This window comes from Cetorhinus maximus, chromosome 17 (genome assembly GCF_964194155.1).
Source record: "Cetorhinus maximus chromosome 17, sCetMax3.hap1.1, whole genome shotgun sequence".
NCBI classification, from domain to species: Eukaryota; Metazoa; Chordata; class Chondrichthyes; order Lamniformes; family Cetorhinidae; genus Cetorhinus; species Cetorhinus maximus.
The window spans coordinates 27,877,650-27,902,483 of NC_135895.1; the positions used below are offsets into that span (position 1 = coordinate 27,877,650).

At 42.4% G+C, this 24,834-nt stretch overlaps 1 protein-coding gene across 9 annotated transcripts in view; it reads left to right on the forward strand.

Moving 5' to 3' along the window:
* Window positions 1–24,834, forward strand: part of LOC144692265 (receptor-type tyrosine-protein phosphatase F-like) — a 496,732-nt gene that overhangs the window by 259,009 nt on the left and 212,889 nt on the right. For all 9 annotated transcript variants that reach the window (XM_078560868.1, XM_078560866.1, XM_078560873.1 and 6 more), the window contains one exon: window positions 18,095–18,283. In XM_078560868.1, coding sequence (XP_078416994.1) covers window positions 18,095–18,283 — 189 coding nt within the window. The remainder of the gene's footprint in view (window positions 1–18,094; window positions 18,284–24,834) is intronic.

Sequence of the window (24,834 nt, forward strand, 5' to 3'; positions counted from 1 at the left end):
TGTTGGCTAGATGTGTGTGATGGAGTTCCAGATGAGTTGGGGTTTATGAAGGTTGAAGCTTGTGAAGCTAAAAAATTGGAGTCCAGAGCTGGTAAAGGCATGTCAAGCATTTCATTGGGAATGGGGTTGTACATGGACAAATGTTTAAGATAATGCCATGCCATGCGTAAACCAACCGATTTTTGGCCAAAAAATTGTAATTTTTCATACACCTGATGGAAAAGTCAACATTAGTTTTTCAGGGATCAAAGCTCAAAAATTTCAGAACCAAAGTATAATTTCTACAATTGCATCAAAAACCTCAATTCATTGTGGCATACAAGGCTATGGGCCTAGTGCTAGAAAACGGGATTAGAATAGTTAGGCACTTGTTTGACCGGCACAGACTCGATCGCCGAAGATCCTTTTCCTGTGCTGTGGACCTCTATGACTCTATGACTATTATTCACTTAAAAAATAGGATACAAGGGCCAACTTGAACATTTAAGTAATTGAATGTCTGGACCTTCTGTTCTCAACTGTCGCCCTCAGTCTTCCTGGGGAGGGGAGGCTTGGGCCTTGCAAATCAGGCCCTTGCAAGAATCGATGCAGTGTAATCCCCTTGCAGTGAGGCCTAGGTCAAAGTCTGGGGTATGTCAGTGTGACAGTTTCTAACGACTCAGCCCTTCCTTTTCCTCGGCCCTCAAGCAGCATTAAAAATGCAGGTCCAGATGACACCGTCACTTCCTCTCCCAGGTTACAGCACAGTGGGAGGCCATTCCAGCCTTTTGTGTCCGTGCTGCTCAACTAGCCCAATTCACCTGCCTTTTCCCTGGAGCCCTGCGAATTTTTTCTCTTCGGATAATTACTGAATTCCCTTTTGAAAGCCAAATTGAATCTGGGTCTCCCACACTCTCATTCCAGATGAACAACAACAACTTATTTATATTGTGCTTTTAACATAATGAAATGTGCCAAGGTGTTTCATAGGTGCATTATAAAACAAAGTATGACACCAAGCCACATAAGGAGCTATTAGGCCAAATGACCAAAAGCTTGGTCAAAGAGGTAGGTTTTAAGGAGTGTCTTAAAGATCCTAACCACACACTGTGTGAAAAGTTTTTTTTTCCCACATGTCACCTCTGGTTCTTTTCCCAGCCCCCTTTAATCGGTGGGCTCTGGTTCTCAATCTTTCCTCCAATGGAAAGAGTTTCTCCTTATCTATCCACTCCAGACCCCTCATAATTTTGATCACCTCTATCAAATCTCCTCTTAGTCCCTCTCTTTAAGGGGATTTGTCCCAAATTCCATTTACATGCACCCTTGATTTGGGCCCACACAACATCTCATTCTTGCTTGCTCTGTCTCTCTCTCTCCCTCTCTCTCTCTCTCTGTCTCTCCACCCTCTTTAATGCCTTCACATCATTCCTAAAATGTGGTGTCCAGAATTGGGCACAATACTCCTGTTGAGGCCAAACCAGTGCTTTATACATGTTCACCATTACTTAGATAAATGCAAAATACTGTGGATGCTGAAAACCTGAAACTAAAACAAAAATTGCTGCAAAGACTCAGCAGGTCTGACAGCATCTGTGGAGAGGAAGACAGAGTTAACGTTTCGAGTCCACATGACTCTTCATCAGAACTAAAGAGTAATAGAAATGTGGGTGAAATATAAGCTGTTTAAGGGGGGTGGGGCAGGTAGAGATGGATAGAGGGCCAGTGATAGGTGGAGGCAAAGGAGAGATTGCCAAAGATGTCATAAACAAAAGGTCAAAGGGGTGTTGACAGTGGTGCTATTAGCTAAAGGATGTGCTAATGGTGACATTAAGGGTAGAAAGAAGGATGAGCAAGTGACAGATGGCCCGAATGAGGGTGGGGTGGGGGGTAAGGGATTGAAATAGGCTAAAAGGTGGAGATAAAACAATGGATGGAAATACATTTTAAAATAATAGTAGAAATAGGTGGGAAAAGAAAAATATGTATATTAAAAAAATAATAATTATTAGAAAAAAGGGGATCAAAAGGTGGGTGAGGATGGAGGGGAGAGAATTCATGATCTGAAGTTGTTGAACTTAATGTTAAGTCTGGAAGGCTGTAAAGTGCCTAACCGGAAGATGAGGTGCTGTTCCCCCAGTTTGCGTTGAGCTTCACTGGAACATTGCAGCAGGCCAAGGACGGATATGTGGGCATGAGAGCAGGGTGGTGTGTTGAAATGGCAAGCAACAGGAAGGTCTGAGTCATGCTTGCTGACAGACCAAAGGTGTTCCGCAAAGTGGTCATCCAGTCTGTGAAGTGCTGCTTCACTTGAAAGGAGTGTTTGGGCCCTTGGACGGTGAGGAGGGGGGGAAGTAAAGGGGCAGATGTTGCACTTCCCTCAATTTAGCCTACTGCATTCGCTGCTCCCAATGCTGTCTCCTCTACATTGGAGAGACCAAACACAGACTGGGTGACTGCTTTGCGGAGCACCTTCGGTCTGTCCGCAAGCATGACTCGGACCTCCCTGTCGCTTGTCATTTCAACACACCATCCTGCTCTCATGCCCTTATGTCCGTCCTTGGCCTGCTGCAATGTTCCAGTGAAGCCCAATGCAAACTGGAGGAACAGCACCTCATCTTCCGATTAGGCACTTTACAGCCTTCCGGACTTAGCATTGAGTTCAACAACTTCAGATCATGAACTCTCTCCTCCATCCTCACCCACTTTTTGATCCCCTTTTTTCTAATAATTATATATATTTTATATATATAAATATATATATATATTTCTTTTCCCACCTATTTCTATTATTATTTTAAAATTTATTTCCATCCATTGTTTTATCTCCACCTTTTAGCCTATTTCAATCCCTTCCCCCCACCCCACCCCCATTAGGGCCATCTGTCACTTGCTCATCCTGTTTTCTACCCTTAATGTCACCATTAGCACATCCTTTAACTAATATCACCACCGTCAACACCCGTTTGACCTTTTGTTTATGACATCTTTGGCAATTTCTCCTTTGCCTCCACCTATCACTGGCCCTCTATCCAGCCCTACCTGTCCCACCCCCCTTAAACAACTTATATTTCACCACATTTCTATTTCTCTTTAGTTCTGATGAGGAGTCATGTGGACTCGAAATGTTAACTCTGTCTTCCTCTCCATAGATGCTGTCAGACCTGCTGAGTTTTTGCAGCAATTTTTGTTTTTTGGTTCACCATTATTTAGTTGCTTTTGTACTCTACACCTCTTATTTATAAAGCCCAAGATCCTGTATGCCTTGTTAACTGCTTTATCAGCCTGCCTTGACAAGTTCAACGATTTGTGCACATATACCCTCAGGTCCCTTTGCTCCTGCACTACCTTAAGAATTGTATCTTTTTTCCTACTATAATGTATCACTTCACACTTCTGTGTATAAAATTTCATCTGCCATGTGTCCACCCATTCCAGCAGCCTGCCAATGAAGTCTATCACTCTTCTCTCAGTTCACAATACTTCCATGTTTTGTGTCATCTGTTATTTTGAAATTATGCTCTGCACACCCAAGTCTAGGTCATTAATATATATCAAGAAAAAAGCGGTTCTAATACCGACCCCTGAGAATCCCACTATATATCTTCCTCCAGGTCAAAAAACAACTACTGCCTGTTTTCTTTTACTCAACTAACTTCATATCAATGCTGCCACTATCCCTTTTATTCCTTGGGCTTTAACTTTCCTGACAAGCCTGTTATGATTTTTTTCTTTATTCTTTGATGCAATGTGGATGTCGCTGACAAGGCCAACATTGGTTGCTCATCCCAAATTGCCTTTGAACTGAGTGGCTTGCGAGGCTATTTCAGAGGGTATTTGAGAGTCAATCACATTTCTTTGGGTCTGGAGTCACATATAGGCCAGACCAGGTAAGGACGGCAGATTTTTTTCTCTGAAGGACATGAACCAGATGGGTTTTACAAAATCGATGGTTGTTGTCATGGTCACCACTACTGGGACTAGCTTTATATTCCAGATTTTTATTAATTGAATTGAAATTCCACTAGCTGTCTTGGTGGGATTTGAACCTGTGTCCCCAGAGCATCAGCCTTGTCCTCTGGATGATGAGTCCAGTGATGCCACTATGGCACTATCTCCCCCTAGAAGCACTTTATCAAAGGCCTTTTGGAAATCCATTTACACCATATCACCTGCATTACCCTCATCAACTCTATCAAATTCGATAAACGTGGTTTGCCCTGAACAAATCCATGCTGGCATTGCTTAATTAATCCACACTTGGCCTGGCCTTAGAAATGTAAAGGGCCATTGTTAAATTCCTGGGGATTTGATCTCTGTCGTCACAGTAGCATTAGTCTTTCTTTAGAGATAATGAGGTTGCTGCCGTTCTGAAGGCCAAAAATTTCTTTTGTGTGTCATAGCCAGTCATGGCTTCAGTCAGTTTAAAGCCTTTGTCGCGATTTAAGGTAAATTTTACAATTTAGCAGAACTGTACTCGAACACAATCTATAACCTCACGACCCGCCATAATCCCCACTCTACCATTACCATCAAGCCAGGGGATCAACCCTGGTTCAATGAAGAGTGCAGGAGGGCATGCCAGGAATCACCTATTCTTGGGGGGAGTTACCATTGACCAGAAACTTAACAGTTAACTGGGCCAGCCATATAAATACTGTGGTTAGAAAAGCAGGTCAGGCACTGGGAATTCTGAGGAAAGTAACTCACCATCTGACTCCCCAAAGCTTGCCCAACATCTCCAAGGCACAAGTCAGGAGTGTGACGGAATACTCTCCACTTGCTTGGATGGGTGCAGCTCCAAAAGCACTCAAACTCAACACCATCCAAGACAAAGCAGCCTGCATGTTTGGTACCCCATTCACCACCTCAGACATTCCCTCCATCACCAATGCACAGTGGGAGCTGTGTGTCATATATGTACTGCAGCATTTCACATTGTCTCCTCAGACAGCACCTTCCAAACTCATAACCTCTACCATCTACAAGAACAAGGGCAACAAAAGGATTGGAACACCACAAGTTTCCCTCCAAGCCCCACACCATCCTGACTTGGAACCACATTGCTGTTCCTTCACTATCTCTGGGTCAAAATCTTAGAACTCCCTTCCCAACAGCACTGTGGGTATATCTACACAAGATGGGTTGCAGCGGTTCGAGAAGGCGGCTCACCACCACCTTCTCAAGGGCAATTAGAATGTAAGAACATAAGGGAAACAAATGCTGGTCTTGCCAGTGATGCTCACATCCCCTGAAAGAAAAAAAAACTTCATCCATGCATTTTGCCTCCATCTGGAAGTATTCTTTTTGTCCCTAATCAATCCTACTGCGCCTTTTACAGTTTTTTACTATTTATATGCCTGTGGATGGCTTTTGGATTCCCTTTTATGTCAGCTGCAACTCTCTTCTTTGGTGCTGTTATTTTTTCACTTTCCCTCTGAAATTTGCATATTCAGCTGAGAGTAAGATTTTAAGGTTCGAAAGTCACAAATAGGTTGTTGAGAACTCGTAAGTGATTTAAAAGTTTTTTTTAAATTAATTTACTCAATGTGGGCATCGCTGGCTAGGCCAGCATTTATTGCTCATCCTTAATGACTCTTGAGAAGGTGGTGGTGAGTTGCCTTCTTGAACAGCTGCAGTCCCTGTGGTGTAGGTACACCCACAGTGCTGTTTGTGGGGGGAGTTCCAGGATTTTGACCCAGTGACAGTGAAGGAAGGTGAGTTGCTTGGAGGGGTATTTCCAGGTGATGGTGTTCCCATGTATCTGCTGCCCATGTCCTTCCAGATGGTGGCAGTCGTGGGTTTGGAAGGTGCTGCCTAAGAAGTCTTGGTGAGTTTTTGTAGATAGTACACACAGCTGCCACTGTTTATTGATGGTGGAGGGAGTGAGTGTTTGTGTATAAATACTGTGGCTACAACAGCCGGTCAGAGGCTAGGAATCCTGCAGCGAGTAACTAACCTCCTAACTCCCCAATGCCTGTCCACCATCTACAAGGCACAAGTCAGGAGTGTGACAGAATACTCTCCACTTGCCTGGATGAGTGCAACTCCAACAACACTCAAGAAGCTTGACACTATCCAGGACAGTGCCACTTGACAGCACTATTGTTGAATCCTTCCATCGATTTGCTGATGATCGAGAGTAGACTGATGGAGCGGTAATTGGCTAGGTTGGATTTGTCCTGCTTTTTGTGTACAGGACATACCTGGGCAATTTTCCACATTGCATTTAGATGCCAGTGTTGTAGCTGTACCTGAACAGCTTGGCTAGGGACATGGCAAGTTCTGGAGCACAAGTCGTCAGTACTATTGCCAGAATATTGTCACAGTGCAAGGGGTGCCAATCAAGCGGGCTGCTTTGTCCTGGATGGTGTCAAGCTTCTTGAGTGCTGTTGGAGCTGCCCTCATCCAGGCATAAGTGGAAAGTATTCCATCACACTCCTGACTTGTACCTTGTAGATGGTGGACATGCATTGAGGAGCCAGGAGGCGAGTTATTCGCTGAAGGATTTCTAGCCTCTGTCCTGCTCTTGTAGCCACAGTATTTATGGCTAGTCCAGTTCAGTTTCTGGTCAATGGTAACCCCCAGGATGTTGTTAGTGGGGGATTCAGCAATGGTAATGCCATTGAATGTCAGGGGTGATGGGTTAGATTTTCTCTTGTTGGAGATGGTCATTGCCTGGCACTTGTGTGGTTCAAATGTTACTTGCCACTTGTCAGCCCAAGCCTGGATATTGGGCTGCATTTGGACATGGACTGCTTCAGTATCTGAGGAGTCACAAACAATGCTGAATGTTATGCAATCATCAGCGAACATTCCCATTTTTGACCTTATGATGGAAGGAAGGTCGTTAATGAAGTGGTTGGAGTTGGTTGGGCCTCGGACAATACCCTGAGGAACTCCTGCAGTGATGTCCTGGAATTGAGATGATTGACCTCCAACAATCACAACCATCTTCTTTGTGCTAGGTATGACTCCAACCAGCAGAGAGTTTTCCCCCTGATTCCCATTGACTCCAGTTTTGCTAGGGCTCCTTGATGCCACATTTGGTCAAATGCTACCTTGATATCAAAGGCAGTCACTCTCACCTCACCTTGGGAGTTCAGCCCTTTGTCCATGTTTGAACCAAGGCTGTAATGATGTCAGAAGCTGAGTGGCCCTGGCGGAACCGAAACTGGGTGTCAGTGAGCAGGTTATTGCTAAGCAAGTGCCACTTGATAGCACTGTTGATGACTTTTTCTATCAATTTACTGATGATTGAGAGTAGACTGATGGAGCAGTAATTGGCTGGTTGGATTTGCCCTGCTTTTTGTGTACAGGACATACCTGGGCAGTTTTCCACATAGCCGGGTAGATGCCAGTGTTGTAGCTGCTAGGGGCACAGCAAGTATCTTGGGAGCACAAGTCTGCAGTACTATTCCCAGAATATTGTCAGGGCCCATAGCCTTTGCAGTATCCAGTGTCTTCAGTTGCTTCTTGATATCATGTGGAGTGAATGGAATTGGCTAAAGACTGACATCTGTGATGCTGGGGACCTCCAGAGGAGGCTGAGATGGATCATCCACTTAGCACTTCTGGATGAAAGTTGTTGCAATGCTTCAGCCTTATCTTTTGCAGTAATGTGCTGGCTCCTCCGTTATTGAGAATGGGGTTATTTGTGGAGCTGCCTCCTCCAATGAGTTGTTTAATTGTCCACCATCGTTCATGACTGGATGTGGCAGGAGTGCAGAGCTTAGATCTGATCAATTGGTTGTGGAATTGCTTAGCTCTGTTTATCACTTGCTGCTTATGCAGTTTGGCACACAAAAGTAATCCTGTGTTGTAGCTTCACCAGGTTGACACCTCTTTTCTAAGTATGCCTGGTGTTGCTTTTGGCAGGCCGTCCTGCACTCTTCATTGAACCAGGCTGGCTTGGTGGTAATGGCAGAGTGGGGGATATGCCAGGCCATGAAGTTACAGATTGTGGTTGAGTACAATTCTTCTGCTGTTGATGGTCCACAGCGCCTCTTGGATGCCCAGTCTTGAGTTGCTAGATATATTCGAAATCTATCTCATTTAGCATGGTGGTAGTGTCACACAACACAATAGAGGGTATCCTCAATGTGAACACAGGACTTCGTCTCCACAAGGACTGTGCGGTGGTCACTCCTATCGATACTGCTGTGGCCAGATGCACCTGCGGTAGGCAGGTGAGGATGTGGTCAAGTATGTTTTTCCCTCTTGTTGGCTTTCTCACCCCCTGCCGCACACCCAGTCTAGCAGCTAAGCTGTATAGGACTTGGCCAGCTCAGGCTGTAGTGATGTTACCGAACCACACTTGATGTTGGACGTTGAAGTCCCCCACCCAGAGTACATTCTGCACCCTTGCCACCCTCAGTGCTTCCTCCAAGTGGTATTCAACATGGAGGAGTGATGATTCATCAGCTGAGTGGGATGGTACATGATAATCAGCAGGAGCTTTCCTTGCCCATGTTTGACCTGATGCCATGAGACTTCATGGGGGCTGGAGTTTATTAAGAAGCAGCAGTTTAAAAATGAGATGGCACAGTTAGTGCTGCTGCCTCACAGCTCCAGGGACCCGGATTCGCTTCTGACCTCGGGTGTCTGTCTGTGTGGAGTTTGCATGTTCTCCCCATGTCCACGTGGGTTTCCGCCGGCTGTTCCGTTTTGCATCCACCGTCCAAAGACATGTTGGTTAGGTGGATTGGCCACGGTGAAATTGCCCCTTATCCTGGGTGTACCCCGCCTAGGGGCTCTGACTCTCCATGACCCTGAATTGGATAAAACGGTTCTAGAAAAGTGAGAGAGAGTTTAAAAATGATGCTTAACCTAAATAGACAGGAAAAGTTTAGTACATAACCTAAATAGGCTGAAAAGATATATGACCTGTAACAGGTACGAACTGTTTCCTGATCCCAAATTGGAATAATTGTTGGGGAAACAGGGGTTACTGATCTCCAGGGCTGATGATAGCAGTCTCCCCAGAATGGTTTACTGGTCCTGGATCATACAAACTAATGGATGAAGCTGATCTCCATGACTGGAAGCAAGAGCATCTTGCTAACAACAAGTCCCCTCTTTTTGTTCTTTGCCTCGTCATGTTGGTCGAGATATCAGGAAGTTCTTTGCCTTCTCCTAGGCAAGGGTTGGAAGTGGCAGTTTCTTCTGTTTTCTTCAGTCTTCTTGAGCTAACCAAGGTGTTAGCCTGGAGCCAGCATCAGTACACCTCAAAGTTCTCTCCCATCCGAAGCCTGCTTTTTCCCATCTCAAGAGTCTGTTTATATACCTTATTTCTGGGAGGTCTATGTCAATCATTTATTCAGTTGTCCATTGGTGAAGGACAGATATACAAAGTAATCCCTCCTATTTCCGACAGAAGTCCATTAAGTCATTTTGTGACTCATCACTTCCTAGGGTACCCTGTTTAACCTTGAACGGTGGCTCACAAGGTCAACTCCCATCCTGCCTACCAAAATTACCAATGTCTTGTTTCAGTCTATTTGTGCTAGAGACATGCCCTTGGCAGAGATAACAGTTGTTGCTGTCTCATGTTCGTCAGCCCAGGAAGCTGGTATGGGAGCTTTCCTTATAAGGGAGGAGAGAGAGAAACATCATTATTCCTGTAATATTCAATACACTTCTTAGGATTTTATAAAATTATTAAATGGTGATTTCTTATGCTGGTTCTGAATGTTACCAACCTGACATCTGGCATACACGCCCTCTTTCTATTTCCAGGGAGCTCTGGCTTTGTTTGTCCTACCCTACTCTTTGTAAAAATGTGCCTCAACTCTACCAGAACTATGTCCTCTAAAGTTAGCCTATCTGCGTCCTGGTGCAGTGAATTGGTATCATTCACACTATCTGCCACATCTTCAAGTTTGGTGTAATTGGCAAATTTTGAAATAAGCAGTTTTCCTCACATTGACCCTTGGGGAGCACCACTGTCTACCATTCTTTATTCTGAAAAGCACCTATATACCATAACTCAGCAGGTTTGGCAGCCTCTGGAGAGAGAAACAAAGTTCATGTTTCGAGTCTATATTACTCTGAAGAAACGCCATATGGACTCGAAATGTTAACTCTGTTTCTCTCTCCACAGATGCTGCCAGACCTGCTGAGATTTTCCAGCATTTTCTGTTTTTATTTCAGATTTCCAGCAACTGCAGTATTTTGCTTTTATATTCCATAACTTGCTGTTTTCTGTCCTTTAGCTTTTTTTTAAATCTAAGCTGACATTGGCTTTCCTATTCCATGAGCTTCAAGTTTGTCAATCAGCCTTTTTTGTGGTTCCTTGTCAAACACTTTCTTACTATCCACATAGACAACATCCACTGCATTTCCTTCCTCAATTTTCTCTGTCACTTCATGGAAAAGTTCAGTTAATATGACCTGCCTTTTACAAGTCTGCCCTGGCTCCTCTTAATTGACTCAAATCAAAGTGCCTGTTAATTTTTTCCCTGATTATTATTTTTAAAATCTTACCCACCACTCATGTTAAACTGACCGGGTCATAGATAGTAGGAATGTCTTTGCATCTTTTCTTGATCATGGGTGTCACATTTGCCATTTTCCAATCCTCTGGCACCTCCCCCATATCTAGGAAAGATCAGAAGAATATGGTAAGCCCTTCCTCCATCTCCACCCCCACTTTCCCTTAACAACCTGGGATGCAAGCCATCCAAACCAGGTGACTTAGCCGCTCTAAACATAGGCAGCCTTTGCAGTACATCCTGCCTATTAATTTTCACCCCATTCATTACCCGCACCATTTCTGCTTCTATGGGCATTTTATCAGCATCCTCTACCTTGGTAAACACTAATACAAAGTACTCATTGAGTATTCTAGCCTTCCCCTCTGCCTCTAAGCATATATCACCTTGTTTGTCCCTAATAGGTCCCATCCCATCTCTTACTAACCACTTACAATTTACATGCTGGTTGAAGATTTTTGGGTTTGCTTTTATGTTAATTACTATTCTACTCTCGTATTCTCTCCCTGCCAGTCTGATTTTCCTCTCACCTTCCCCTCTCAACATAATGTTTTTGGACTGATCCTCACTTGAAGAATTCACCTAACATGCCCCCTCAGATGAATATATAAGATCCCATGGCATTATTTGAATGAGAGCAGGATAGTTCCCCTTGTACTCTGGCTAAAGGTTATCCCTGGGGTATTTATTTCATTATTTGGGGGACCTTGCCACGCACAAATTAGCTGCTGCATTTCCTACATTCTAATATTGCCTACATTTCAAAAGCACTTAATTGGCTGTATTGTTTTGGGAGTCTCCTGAAATCATGAAAGGCACTTAAATACATGCCAAATTCTTTCCGCTTTCTTTCTAGTTCACTCCCCTTAGTCTCACTGACTCCGTCTAACAGTTGAATACTGTGCATTTAATCTGCCATGTATCTTTTTTTACAAAGTCTAGAAGTGCAGGTGAGAATATCACCTACAGCCACTGTGGTAGATTAATTCTTGAGACAAAATATTTGGTAGCAATTAGCAAATATTATGTACATTTAGTGAGGCTGATGACTTATTTTTCTACATTTGGAGCTAATGTGAAACTGTACCATTTCGTTCTGAAGCTTGGAATATTCTCTTAACTGCAGAGAAAATGTTTTTACATTCCGCTGTAGTTTGAAGTTGACACTATAGTAATAGGGATCAGATCTCTTGCTAATCTTTTTCTTGTAAGGGCAGAACTTGACTCCTTGATCATTTCTGGGTTTGGATAAATTTGCCAGATATTATCTTGAGAAAGGAATTTATGAAATTGTTCCTTAAAGTAGCAAGTTGTTGTGCCTCCAAATAACAAGGCAAAGTTGAACTTTCATACAGCATTTGAAACAGAGATTTTCATTAGGGAAGGAAAGCTGTTGGTTTGGCCAACATGTGACTCCCAGACCCACAGCAACATGTTTGACTCTTAACTGCCCTCTGAAATGGCCTAGCAAGCCACTCAGTTCTATGCTAGCCGCGGTTCAAGAAGGTGGCTCACCAGCACCACCACCACCTTGAGGGCATTTAGGGATGACAATTAATGCTGGCCTTGCTAATGATGCCAACATCCCATGAATGATTTTTTAAAAAATTATATTTTACTGCATTATATATGTTACAACATCTACCTGTTGGATTCATCTTTGACATAGAGCATGAGGAGGATGCTAAGGGGTCAAGAAGAAAGGGAGGGGAAAGTGCCAAGTAGGGTAAATTCAGATTGTGTCTGGAGACATAGCAAGTAGGCTATCGATCCATTAGTGGTCTTGAAGAACTCAGCTGCCATTTGAATTTTTTTTTGAACTTTTATCTATCTCTCTCTCTCTCTCTCTTTTCTCTCTTTTTCAAACTCATCTCTTTTCCCCAGTCTTTGGCAGCCACTTCTTTCCTGGCTTACTCTTCCATTATATCTGTCAATCTGTTTTGTGTCTTGGGAACTTTCTTTTACATTCAAGGCATTTCTGGATGCAAGTTTTTAGTACTGAAACTGTGGGTTGAATTTTATAGAGCCTCCACCAGTATATTTGAAGGTGCTGGGATCATAAAATAAAACGAATGGCATGCCCACCACCTTCCTGCCTATCCCAGTCTGTTTGCCATATTCCGGTGGGTAGGTAAGGTGTCAGGCAGTCCACTGCCCGCCCTTGGGCCACTTAATGGCCATTTACAGACCTCATTCCACCTCCACTGCTATAATTCGTGTGGCATGGGAAGGTAAAAGAAGCTGGACAGCTTGGCAGTTTTCACTGCATAGGCTACTGTTGGGCAGGAAGGTGGGTGTAGGGGGAGGGCGCACGGTGGTGGTGGTATCTCCTTTGGAGGGGCCCCCTGTGCCCACGGGAGTCAATTCCCACACACCCCCCCTCCCCCCTTAAGCTTCTGAAACACAGCCCCCCCTAACCCCCCCTACTTCTCGCTGGGGCCTACCAGGCAGGCCTATCCAAAGTCCCTGGATGTACCTGAAGTCCCAGATCCATGACACTTCTTCATTGTCACCCCAGCAATAGCCACCACATGATTCAGGTGCTGCTGGGGCGAATTGGCTGGCAGCTCTCGAGGCTGGTACTTGCACCTAGATGCGGTTGGAAGTCCCACTCTGAAGCAATTAAGGCTGCCCCCAACCTAATATCACTATGGGGCATCCAGGTTTCTAGTTGGCAAGATGCTGATGGACTTTTTGGTTTGGCGGGGTCGGGATATGGCAATCCATACCCCTGTAAAATCCACCCCCATGTCTGATCCAAGGCCCCACCACTTCTTATACTAGAACTTGGCTATAAGTGATGCGCTGTTATTTTGTGTGTGTACATACACCAGGGTTCTGTTCCCTTTTTAAATCAGTAGTAGTTTCTTCAGCCTTAATGATAGTTAATTAAAAATAGCTTCTTCATGGCACTTAATTGATATGAGTCATATACACAATGCTTGTATCTCTGCTGTTTAAATATGCTTTCATCAACCCTCACCTCAAAAAACCAACCCTTGACCCCATTGTCCTTGCACACTGCCATCCCGTTTTGCTGTGAGTCAGCTGTGGCACGTTTGACTTGTCTCACTCTGGGGTTAGAGCACAAAAGTAAAAGCTGACGCTGTGCAGTGCTGAAGGATTGCTGCACTGCTACAGTTGCTGTTATTCAGATGAGTCGTTAAACAAATGTTGCATTTGCCTGCTTGGATGGACGTAAAAGATCCTGTGGCACTATTTCGAAGAGGAGGGGAGTTATCCCCAGTGCCCTGGCCAATATTTATCCCTCATGCAACAGCATTAAACAGATTATGTGGTCATTATCACATTGCTATTTATGGGAGTTTGCTGCGTGCAAATTGTCTGCTGCATTTCCTACATTACAACAGTAACTTTGCTTCAAGAAGCATTTCAGCAGCTGGAAGCGCTTGGGATGTCCAGTGGTTGTAAACAGCACAATATAAATGCAAGTCTCTTTTATTTGCATCTATAAATCGGGGTCCCACAGTGTCTGTTTTAGTTCTAACTGCTGCTGACTGGATTTCTCTAAATTTGGCAAGATGGAAGTTGGAGGTGCTGGCAGCAGAAGGTATGTAATTTTTATAGCACTTCTTGTGGGCCAGGAGGAGCAAGTATGTTTTCACCCCATCCCCTCCACCCCTTGCCATTAATGGCAACCTTATCTCACCCATCCTGTCCCTATCCCAATGTCCACCAAACCCCGATTTGTAGCTCCCTGGCTCCCATTTGCTGGGGACCTTCCCAATGTTGGTAGCTGGCTAGTGTGTCAATTTGGCCATCTCAGAAGCAGAACCTGGAAGAAAAAAATTATAACAAGATCGTTTCATTAAATTCGAGTGAACATCCTTGTCCCTGCTTTGCCAGGTTCTCCCTGGGCTACAGCACTCCCCTGCACCCTCCTGTCTTTCTATAAATATTGAGGCCAACATTTCAAAGCTATTGAAAGCAACCTGAGTACTTTGGTAGGATATCAGTGTCCCAAATACATAGGGCCACTAAAATAACAGAATATGTTAAAGTGAAGGAGAACTTACATTTGTATAGCACCTCTTGTGTCCCAAGGTATGTTTCATCCAATGAATTACTTTTGAAATCTAGATATTGTTGTAATGTAGGTAAAATAATCAGATCTATATTCGATAAGCAATGTCTGCATAGGGTGGCAGTCTTTTGTACATAGAGTTTGCAATAGCCAGCAAACTGAATAAATACCAGATAACTGTGATTCTCAGCAAGGTTGGTGTAGTCCAAAGATATATATTTTATCCTCAGTTTCTCCAAAACCATGGAATGACATTTAAAAATTAAAATGATAAAATCACTGGTAGACAATCCATATTTTGTTCTCTCTCTCGAGCAATAATCTGTGCTGAGACACCTTTAACGATTAAGAAACAGACTTTTGTACAGCAGAAGGGGGCAGTGCCATCTGACTATCAAATTTGTGATTTTTATTCCCCCAAAGAACTAATACCCAGGACTTTTTTCATTGGGATGTTAGCAATTCTTATTTATTTATGGAAATTGAACTTCTTTCCAAAACTGACATTTTTGAATGTACTCTAGCATTGTCGAGTTGGTTCCTTGTCATCAGAAACAATTAGTTCATATTATCTAGTAATTAGTCTTTTTTAAAATATTGTGCATCTCATACTGAATGATTTCAATATTTTAGAAAAAAAAATCATCCAGTTAAAGAACAGTCAATTAATGCAGCTGCAGAAGTAACTGTTTTAACTAAATTGCTAGTCGGCCATCTACAGTGATTAGTTTATCCCTCCAAAAAAAAAATCAGTCAATTTTGGTCATTTGTAGTCCCACATTCTTTGATATGTTGACAGTACTTGATAACTTGGGTATAGAGATCATTATGAGCTGATCCATTAAGGAAAACTGTGTTAATAAACGCTCTGTTAAGATTGTGTGGATTTTTCAAGAAATGATAACTACCTCTATCCTAGGTTCTTAATCCACCTATAGTTAACATAGCACTGTTGTGTCCATGCTGAATGAAGGGTATCTGGAAAATTCATTAATGACTTTGGAAATAAGTCTGAATTAAGGTTTCTTCGCAGGTTCTGGTATGCACAGTAAGATTCAGTGACCCGCATGTCTCAACAACAATGCATTATGGGAAAATGAGCAAATTCAATAAACGATCATTGAGGTCTAACAAACCGAATGTTGACCTGGGGGGTTAAACACTGAAGGATTTGGGAGATGAATGTGTAAAATTTCCCCTCTATATTACCTCCTGAGCTTAAACAGAGAAATTCTATGGCTTGCCTGTGTTATACTTTTGAGTTTAATCACCAAAAGAGTAAAGCCTGCCATTTAGAAAACCGCTGTGGCAATTAAACACATTTTAATGAAGAATTATGAATATTATATCCACTCTCTGAAGCCCTTTCTATACAAGGATATAATGATTGAAATTATTTATCTCTAAGTACGCAAACATGAGCTTAAAGGTGTGTTTTAACAGAAAAATACTTGCGTTGATAATTTAAGTTGTCAAAATGTTTTCTTAATTTGGGAATAGGGGGAGAGAATGTCTTTGAGCATTTTCATAAATTTCTATAAGGGAAACCTCTTACAGTTACAGAAAAGAAGACTTGTGCAATGAATGTATAAAATGTGTCAAAGTTGAGCAGGTTATTGCAGTTATGGGGCACTGCTCTTAAAATGGTCACATTTGGGCATTTTGAACTGAAATATCTACAACCCAACAAAAACAGCTTATTTTTGTTTACAAAGGCAACTTATATAGCTTATTTAACAAAGAAATATATTCCAAGGCCCTTCAAAGAGAATAGCAGAACTAAATGGGCTCCAAGCCAAAGCGATAGATATTAGGAGCTTGGCCTGTGGTGGGTTTTAAGGAGGATCTTAAGAAGAGGCAGAGAGGTTTTGAAAGAAAACTCCAGTGCATGGGGATTGCAGGTGTGACTGACAATGTGGGGCAAAGGAGGAGGGAGGAAAGCAAGGCCATAACCTGAGGAACAGAAAGTTTGGGAAGTTTGGAGCAGGCTACCATGATGGAGAGGTGGGAATCCGTGAAGGGCTTCAATGGATGGGAATTTTAATTTGGAAGCTTTGGGTTCGGGAAACAATATAGATCAGCAAAGTGAAAAATGAACAGAACTTAATGCAGACAGGATGTTAGCAGCAGGGTTTGGATGAGCTGAAGTTCAATGAGGGTGGAGGATGGGAGGGGCTGGCCAGAAGAACATTGCTGCCTCCAATTTTGAATTTTGTAAAGGCAGGGTTAAGGTTTCCAGCAGCAGCTGAGCTGATGTAGGCTGTGCTGTGGAGATAAAAGCAAGCAGTGTTCTGGAGAGCATATATGGTGGTAAGTTCAGCTTGGAGTCAAATATGATGCTGAAGTTACCACCAATCCAGTGCAACCTGAGACGACAGTGCCTGGGGAGGGTGGTTGAATCAGGATTTGTGGCAAGGGCTGAAAACAGTGACTTGGGTTTTGCCAATATAACCTGAAAAAAATTGCAGCTCATCCAAGATTGGATGTTGGATATCAGAAAGGTAACAACTGATTTGCAAGATTCATACATGAGGTTGCAGTAAATATAGGCATGGATTTGGGTGGCAACAAGCCATTCAAGGACTATGGAGAGAACAAGAAGGTTGGAGATGGGACAAATGGAGGTCCAAAGGTTAGACAGTCGCTTGCAAAGACAGCAGGATTAAGTATGGATTTTGAGGAGGAAGGTGATGAGCGTTGTGACGGATGATGAGGATGGTTTTAATAGGGATGTAAACAGTACCTTAGGAAAGGGAACCAGAAACAATGTTAACCAGCATGAGGCTAGAAAGGGAAGCTGGGTGGTCATTGGTTTAGCAGAAATAGTGTGTGGGTCTCCTGAACCAGATGAGCTTAGTGGGGGCACGTGGAAAACCAGAAAGAAACTAGAGAAAGATGTGAATTTAAGATTTAGGCAAATGGGAGCCTGGAGAATGTTGGGCTTGGAGGGCAAAAGGAAAGGGCAGCAGAAGGACAGGTATAGTGACAAAGAGCTCTTCACACATTGGAATGGAGGAGGCATGGAAGAGGGGTATATAAAGATTATTTGTAATAGAGCTATCTTTTTGCTGCCCAGAATAATCCTGGAGTAGTAGGGAGCTGTAGGCAGAGGATAATGAGGCTTAATGGGGCTTATGTCCAGGCAGATCTCGTAATAGATGCTAACCTACTTGTATCATAGATACACTCCGGCTTGCACCCTTTTGACTTGAGGAAGCAAAGATGAATCAGAGGAAATATTTTAATGAGGACAAGGATGGGAACTGTGATGGGCTTTTCAGAGAGTACCCAGAAAATAGAGCGCAGCTGTCAGCTTATCCAAGGTGCTTTCAAACCTTGGATGCCAGAAGGGCAATAAGAAGGACGGCAGTGGAGTATTGATTGATTGATTGGAAAGAAAGTGGAGGATGGGACAAATTATTTGAAAGGGGAGAAATAGAAGGTGAGAAGAAGGGAGAAAACAGCAGGGTCTGAGAGGTAACAATATTTCTACCCAAAATGTGTAGGATGACCTAAGAGGTAACATTACAAAAATTTCAGAAGTCAACTATAATGCTGATTATCACTTGTGTTTTAACAGAGGAACAGCTGCCTCATGGATTCCCCACCATTGACATGGGCCCACAGCTGAAGGTGGTGGAACGGACCCGCACAGCAACAATGCTTTGTGCTGCCAGTGGAAACCCAGACCCTGAAATCACGTGGTTTAAGGACTTCCTGCCAGTGGACACCAGCAACAGCAATGGACGAATTAAACAACTCAGATCAGGTGTGATTAGCAGCTATTTATTGATCAGTTTGCTTATGCATAAGTTGCTATTTTAGCATAAAGCTAGATTATTTCTCTAATTGCATTTAATATTGTTATTCAAATTATTGTCGATGTATTTTTTTAAATAGACAATATTGGCCATTTTTACAGTCCATGCATTTGACTGGTTTACCAGACAGTCCATTAGGGTATACCCAGTGATGCCATGATTTAATTCCTTGTCCTCTCTTAGTGAGCAAAGGTGAGAAATTCCCCATGAAAATTGTCTAAGCAATGAAGAAATAAGTTTTTTTTTTCATTTAATATTTTATTAACAAATTTGAGGACGCATAAACCTCTGGAAGGGGTCAGACTCCATGGCTAGTGCTCACTGATCCTTCAGCTCCCGCAGATAGCAAATTGCAGACTTTACTGTAACGGCGTAGGTGATGTTGTAGGCCCAAGCTCCTCCAGTCACTGTTTTCATGCAAGATCCACAATGCTAGATACCAACTGCCTTCCACTTCATCTTTGTTTTCCCACAGATTTGTTCACCTCTTCTGTAGCTAATGCATAGTGGCAATCAGTAATAACTTAACTGAGTTTTGACATGGAATTAATGGTCTACTTACCCAGTAGCTAGTTGTCTTATCATATTTCCCAGAAGCAGTTTATCTTATACTTAAAAAATGATAGATAACTGATGAATCAAATCCTATTTACATTCTTTTTTGGAGCACAGTTGACACATGAGGCAATTTATCACTATGACTAATTTATGCAAGACGTTTAGAAATTTATGTCCAATATGGAGGTTATACTCTCTCCCTGTAGGGGCATTTTCGTATTTCATTTAACCAAGTGAGGAGTGTTTAAGTACAGATTGGCAGAGCCAAGGATTTGGGAGAGCATCCTCCAGCTATTCATGGGGGTAACTGTTAAATTTTAATCAGCTAAAATTTTACAGTTTACTAGAATAGGTTACCTTTTAGGGTTTTAAACTAAGGGTAGTTCCATTAGTGAGCCTGGCTGGTTAATCATCAACAATGCCATTGTGTACTGCCTGGCTCAAGTATTCAACTACTAAGTTTGCCACAGAGTTGATTTGTTTCCAAACCTCTATTGCTAAGCATATCTTCTTCAATCCACCTTGACTTCAAAGGAACCTACCTACATTCCTTTCCCAACCTCTTCAAAGAGGCTAGATCTATGCTACAGCCCTGATAATGCCTAGAAATGTAACGTTATTGCCAAAGCTATGTTTCCATTGAAAGGTAATTGTTTCCATTTGTGGGGAAGGGCAAAACTAAAGACCATCAATGTAAGATAAACACTAAGAAATCAGATAGGGAGTTCAGAAGAAGTGCCTTTACCACGAGAATGGTGAAAATGCCTGACTCTCTACACAGGGAGTAGTTGAGATGAACAGTCTGGAATCATTTAAGTTGAAGCTAGTTCTGCACATTAGAGAGAAGGGAATAGAGGGCTATGCTAAAAAGTTAGATGAGGAAGGATGAGAGGATGCTTGATTGACATATAAGCGCCAGAATGGATTGATTGAGAAGAATGGTCTGTTTCTGTGACATATATACTATGTAATTATATGCTTAATGTACAAGTTAGTTGTACTTGCCATGTGAAATCAATCTCCAAAAGATTCCTTTATCATTGGTATCTGAAACCAATTTTGTAAATCTCCACAAAAAGATATTTTTCCCCATGGTGAATACCCACTATTGATTTTACATTTGATTTCAGAGGTTCAGCTATGCCAGAAGAATAGATAGGAGGTGCTCAAAAAATTGTTCAGAAATGAATGACCACTGTTTAATTGCTATTTTAAAAAGGGTAACCTTTCTCATAATATGATTAATAAAAAGAAAAAAAATTGAACAGTGAAAGATAGCTTTTGTACCTTAAATAGTGAAATATCCAGCTGTTATGGAAGAAATAGTCATTTGTATAATAGTTTCTATTTGATGGTCTCTTTTCATGCACCACACAAATACTCATTTCCAGCAATTTGAGTTTGTAAAAATTTGTTTGCTCCTTTTTTGGTAAGTGATGGTGTGCAATAGGTTCAAAATGAATACAAATATTTGTAGCAATGGTTCATGGTATAAACTAACAACCCTAAATTGCAGAACCCATCAATTGTTTTTGATAAAAATCATGATTAAACCTTGTGGGGGAAAATAAAAATCCAAATCTTAAAACAATCCTCAAAATGGCTGAGCATCATTTGAAAAATGTTTGAATTTTAGCGACAACTTTACACCATTCTACCTTTATCTTTGGTTTGGTGTGTCTATGATACACAGTTCTGTCAATGGTATATGGTCAGGCATTCAATTCCTAGAATTAGAATGAAACACAGATTTTAGAAAGATGGGGAATGGACTAGTTGAGGTAAAATGGAATTATGTAGAGGACTGTAGATTAACGGTGTGATTTTCTTTAAAAAAGGGCATTGAGTTACATCAAGTGTACAGCACAGAAATAGGTCATCCTGCATACTTAGTCTATGCTGATGTTTATGCTGTATACAAGCCTCCTCCCACTGTAATTAATCTTACCCTTTCAGTTCTATTCCTTTCTTCCTTGTGTGCTTATCTAACTTTCTCTTAAATGTATCTATGCTACTTGCCTCAATTAAGCTGGAACATTCCACATTCTTATCACTGTTTGGGTGGAGAAGTTTCTCCTGAATTCCCTACTGGGCTTTTTAATAGCTATCTTTGTATTTGTGACCTCTGGTTTTAGACTCCCCTTACAATGGAAGCATTTTCTCTATATCTATCAAACTCTTACATGATCTTAAAGACCTCTTGGCCTTCTGTTTTCTAGAGAGAAGAGCCCCAGCCTTTTCTGGTACATATATTCTCTCAGTTCTGATATCATCCTTAATAATCTTTTTTTCCCTTTTTCTTTTCCCTGTTCTTTTTATAATATGGACCAGAACTGTGTTGAGTTCTCCAAGTGTAGCCTAACCAACATTTGATACAAATTTTACACAACTTCAGTACTTTTCATCTCTATCTGAAGTTGCAGAACGTATATATTCTTAAAAAGGGGACACTACTTCAAGTTTCAAAATGCCATGGATAAACGAAAGGATTAGAAATAAGCTAAATTGAAAGAGGCTTATTGGAGTCATTTTAAAAAATGATCAAGAATATGTGAAAATAAATTAAGGAAGCATTAAAAAAAGCCAGAGAATATGAGAGAATCTCATTTTTTTTAAAAGTGAAGTATCTTACAATTTTTTCTTTTATTCACTCATGAGATGGGAATGTTGCTAGCAACCTACTCTCTAACGTGTTCTTGTTGTGTACAGCCATTCACTTAAGCGTCCTTTAAATTTTTTTGTGTCACTGCTCACATGCAAGAACTTAAAAGCACTGGCTTGTGCTTGGCCTGCATGGGAAATTCTGGATTGCCAAGCATCTTCAAGGGAATCACTGACAAGGCCAGCATTTATTGCTCATTCCTACTTATCCTTTAGAAGGTGCTGGTGAGCCGCCACCTTGAACTGCTGCAGTCCGTGTGGTAAAAGCACTCCCTCTACACTGTTAAGGAGGCTGTTCTAGGATTTTGATCCAGTGGCAATGAAGTAACGGCAATATATTTCCAAATATGTGTAGGAGGCGGTAGCATAGTGGTAATGTCACTGGACTAGTCATCCAGAGGCCCAGGCTAATGCTTTGAAGACACGGATTCAAACCCCATCAATTAAGTAAATCTGGAATTAAAAGCTAGTTCCAGTAACAGTGACCATGAAACTATCAATTGTCATAAAAACCCACCTGGTTTCCTTTAGGGAAGGAAATCTGCCATCCTTGTCTGGCTTAGAGGTGACTCCAGACCCACAGCAATGTGGTTGACTCTTAAATGCTCTCTGAAATGGCCTGGCAAACTACTCAGTTGATTGCTACAAAAGTCAAAAAGGAATGAAACCAGATGGACCACCTGGCCTTGGCCCAGGCACCGGAAACTCCTCTTCAGAATGGGAAGCTGAAAGCTAAAGATTATTTAATGGAACAGCAAAACAACTTGCATTTATAAAACACCTTTAACGTAGAAAACACCTGAGGTTACAAAAACATAATCAGACAATAATCAATTCCAAGTTAAAGAAGGAGATATGAGGAAGGGTGACTAAAAGCTTGACAAAAGAGATGAGTTTAAGGTGGAGATGCAATTCATTCATGGAATGTAGGTATCTCAGCAAGTCCAGTATTTATTTTCCACCCTTAATTGCCTTTGAGAAGGCCGTAGTAAGGCACTTTCTTGAACCACTGCAGTCCTTGTGGTGAAGGTACTTCTTCAAGGCTGTTAGGTAAGGAATTGCAGAATTTTGGCCCAGCGTTGAGGAATAAAGACTATATAGCTACAAGTCAGGTTACTGTGTGACTCGGAGGAGAACTTGCAGGTGATGGTATTCCCATGCACCTGCTGGCCATGTCCTTCTAGGAGGTAGAAGTCATAATTTGCAAGGTGTTGTCGAAGAAACCTCAGCGCATTGTTGCAGTACATCTTAGAGATGGCATACACTGCTGCCACAGCACAACACTGCTGTATCGATGGTGGACGGAATTAATGCTTAAGGTGGTCGATGCGGTGCCGATCAAGAGAGCTGTTCTGTCCTAGATGGGATCAAGCTTCTTGAGTGCTGTTGGAGTGACAGGTAGAGTGTATGCCATTAGATTCCTGCCATGTGTCTTGTAGATGGTGGAAAGGCTTTTGGGAGTCAGGACGTGAGCCACTTCCTACAGAATAGCCCATCTCTGACCTGCCCCTGTAGCCACAGTATTTGTATGGCTGGTCCAGTTAAATTTATGGTCACTGTTCCCCTCTGCACCCAGGATGTATATGGTGATGGATTTGGCGATGGTAATGCCATTGAATATCAAGGGGAGGTAGTTAGTGTCTCTTGTTGGAGGTAGTTATTGCCTGGCATTTGTGTGGCATGAATGTTACTTGCCAAAGCTGAATTATGTCCAGGTTTGGTTGCACATGGACACTGACTGCTTCATTATCTGAGAACTTGTGCATTCATCAGCAGACACCCCCCACCTCTATCCCTATGGTGGAGGGAAGATCATTTATGAAGCAGCTGAAGGTGGTTGGGCTTAAGACCTTGCGTGAGGAACTCCTGGGGCAGAGATGATTGACCGTCAAAAGCAACAAACACATCCAATTTTCTTCGTGCTAAGCATGACTAACCATTGGAGAGTTTTCTCTTTGATTCTCATTGACTTCACTTTTGCTCAGGTTCCTTGATGCCATACTCGGTCAAATGTTGCCTTGATGCTAAGGACAGTTACGTTACCTCAACTCAGCTCCTTTGTTCATCTTGTAAAGTACCTATTTTTATTTTTCTTGGATTGTGGCTTTAAAATCGGACTGTGGCTTTAAAAACTAAAATGGCTGCAGTTGAAAGACATGTTTGCTGGAATAGGATGAGGAATATCTACAATGCTGCTACTCTGGAACGGTGTGTGCCATAAAAGAACAGGATGGTGCCGGAAAGGAGCCCCGGACTAAGGGAAACTCCCTGACGACAGCATTTTAATTGGCCCCTGACCATGTGATCAGGATTTTGTGTGGTAACAATGCAGGCATTACAGCTCCTAGCCTGCAAAGAGGGAAGACCTAAAACATCTCTCTCTCCTGTGTTTTTAAGATTCCAGTAATTCTGCCATAGTAGCTAGCTGGCTATTCCACACATCTCTGTAACCTGCTTTCTCTGAAAACCTCTGTCAAGAGGAAAAGGGGAAAAATCACCAGTAGAGACATTGAAAAGCAAGTTTTTCCATCAGTGAACCACAGACTGAAAGTGCTGGGAAACCACCTCTTGTCATCAATAATAAACTGCAAGGGCGCACTCCTGACATGCCAACACTAAATGGCATGCGATGACATCGGGCATGCGTCCTGACGTCATTGCAAAGTCACGTGATATTTCGTTCGGGCATGCACTGGAGACGGCTGCGCGCCCACTGATAATTGATAGGCCTATTAAGGACCTTAACCAGGTAATTAACCTGAATTTTATGCTGCCCATCCAACCTTACAGTTGGCAGGCAGGTGAAAAGGCCAAGTGGCCTTTACGATTTTAGGAAACCTCATCCACAAGCGGGATAAGGTTTCCTAAAGCTTTTACAAATTAAATAAAAACTTTTTTTGAAAAATAAAACACGTCCCATCTCATGTGACTGTGTCAAATGAGGAGAAATGTTTCATTAAATTTTTATTGTATTTTTTTTAAAAGTGCTTCAATCTCCCTGAGGCAGCTCTGTGCCTCAGTGAGATTGAAGCGCTCTTTCATGCACTTATGCGAAAGAACACTGGACCTGACTCTCCCTCCCCCCACCCACAAAGGTAGCACGTAGTGCTCAGCACTACTGCTTGCCACCCACACAGGGCGGCCTTGAAATCGTGGTGCGGAGCCGATCACGGGTAGCGGTTGGCTCCGCGACCGCATCCTGCTGAGCCCACCCGACGAATAGAAAATCATGGCCCATGTTTTGTGTGTCTTGTTTGTGTATAGGAGTTTAAGAAGTAAT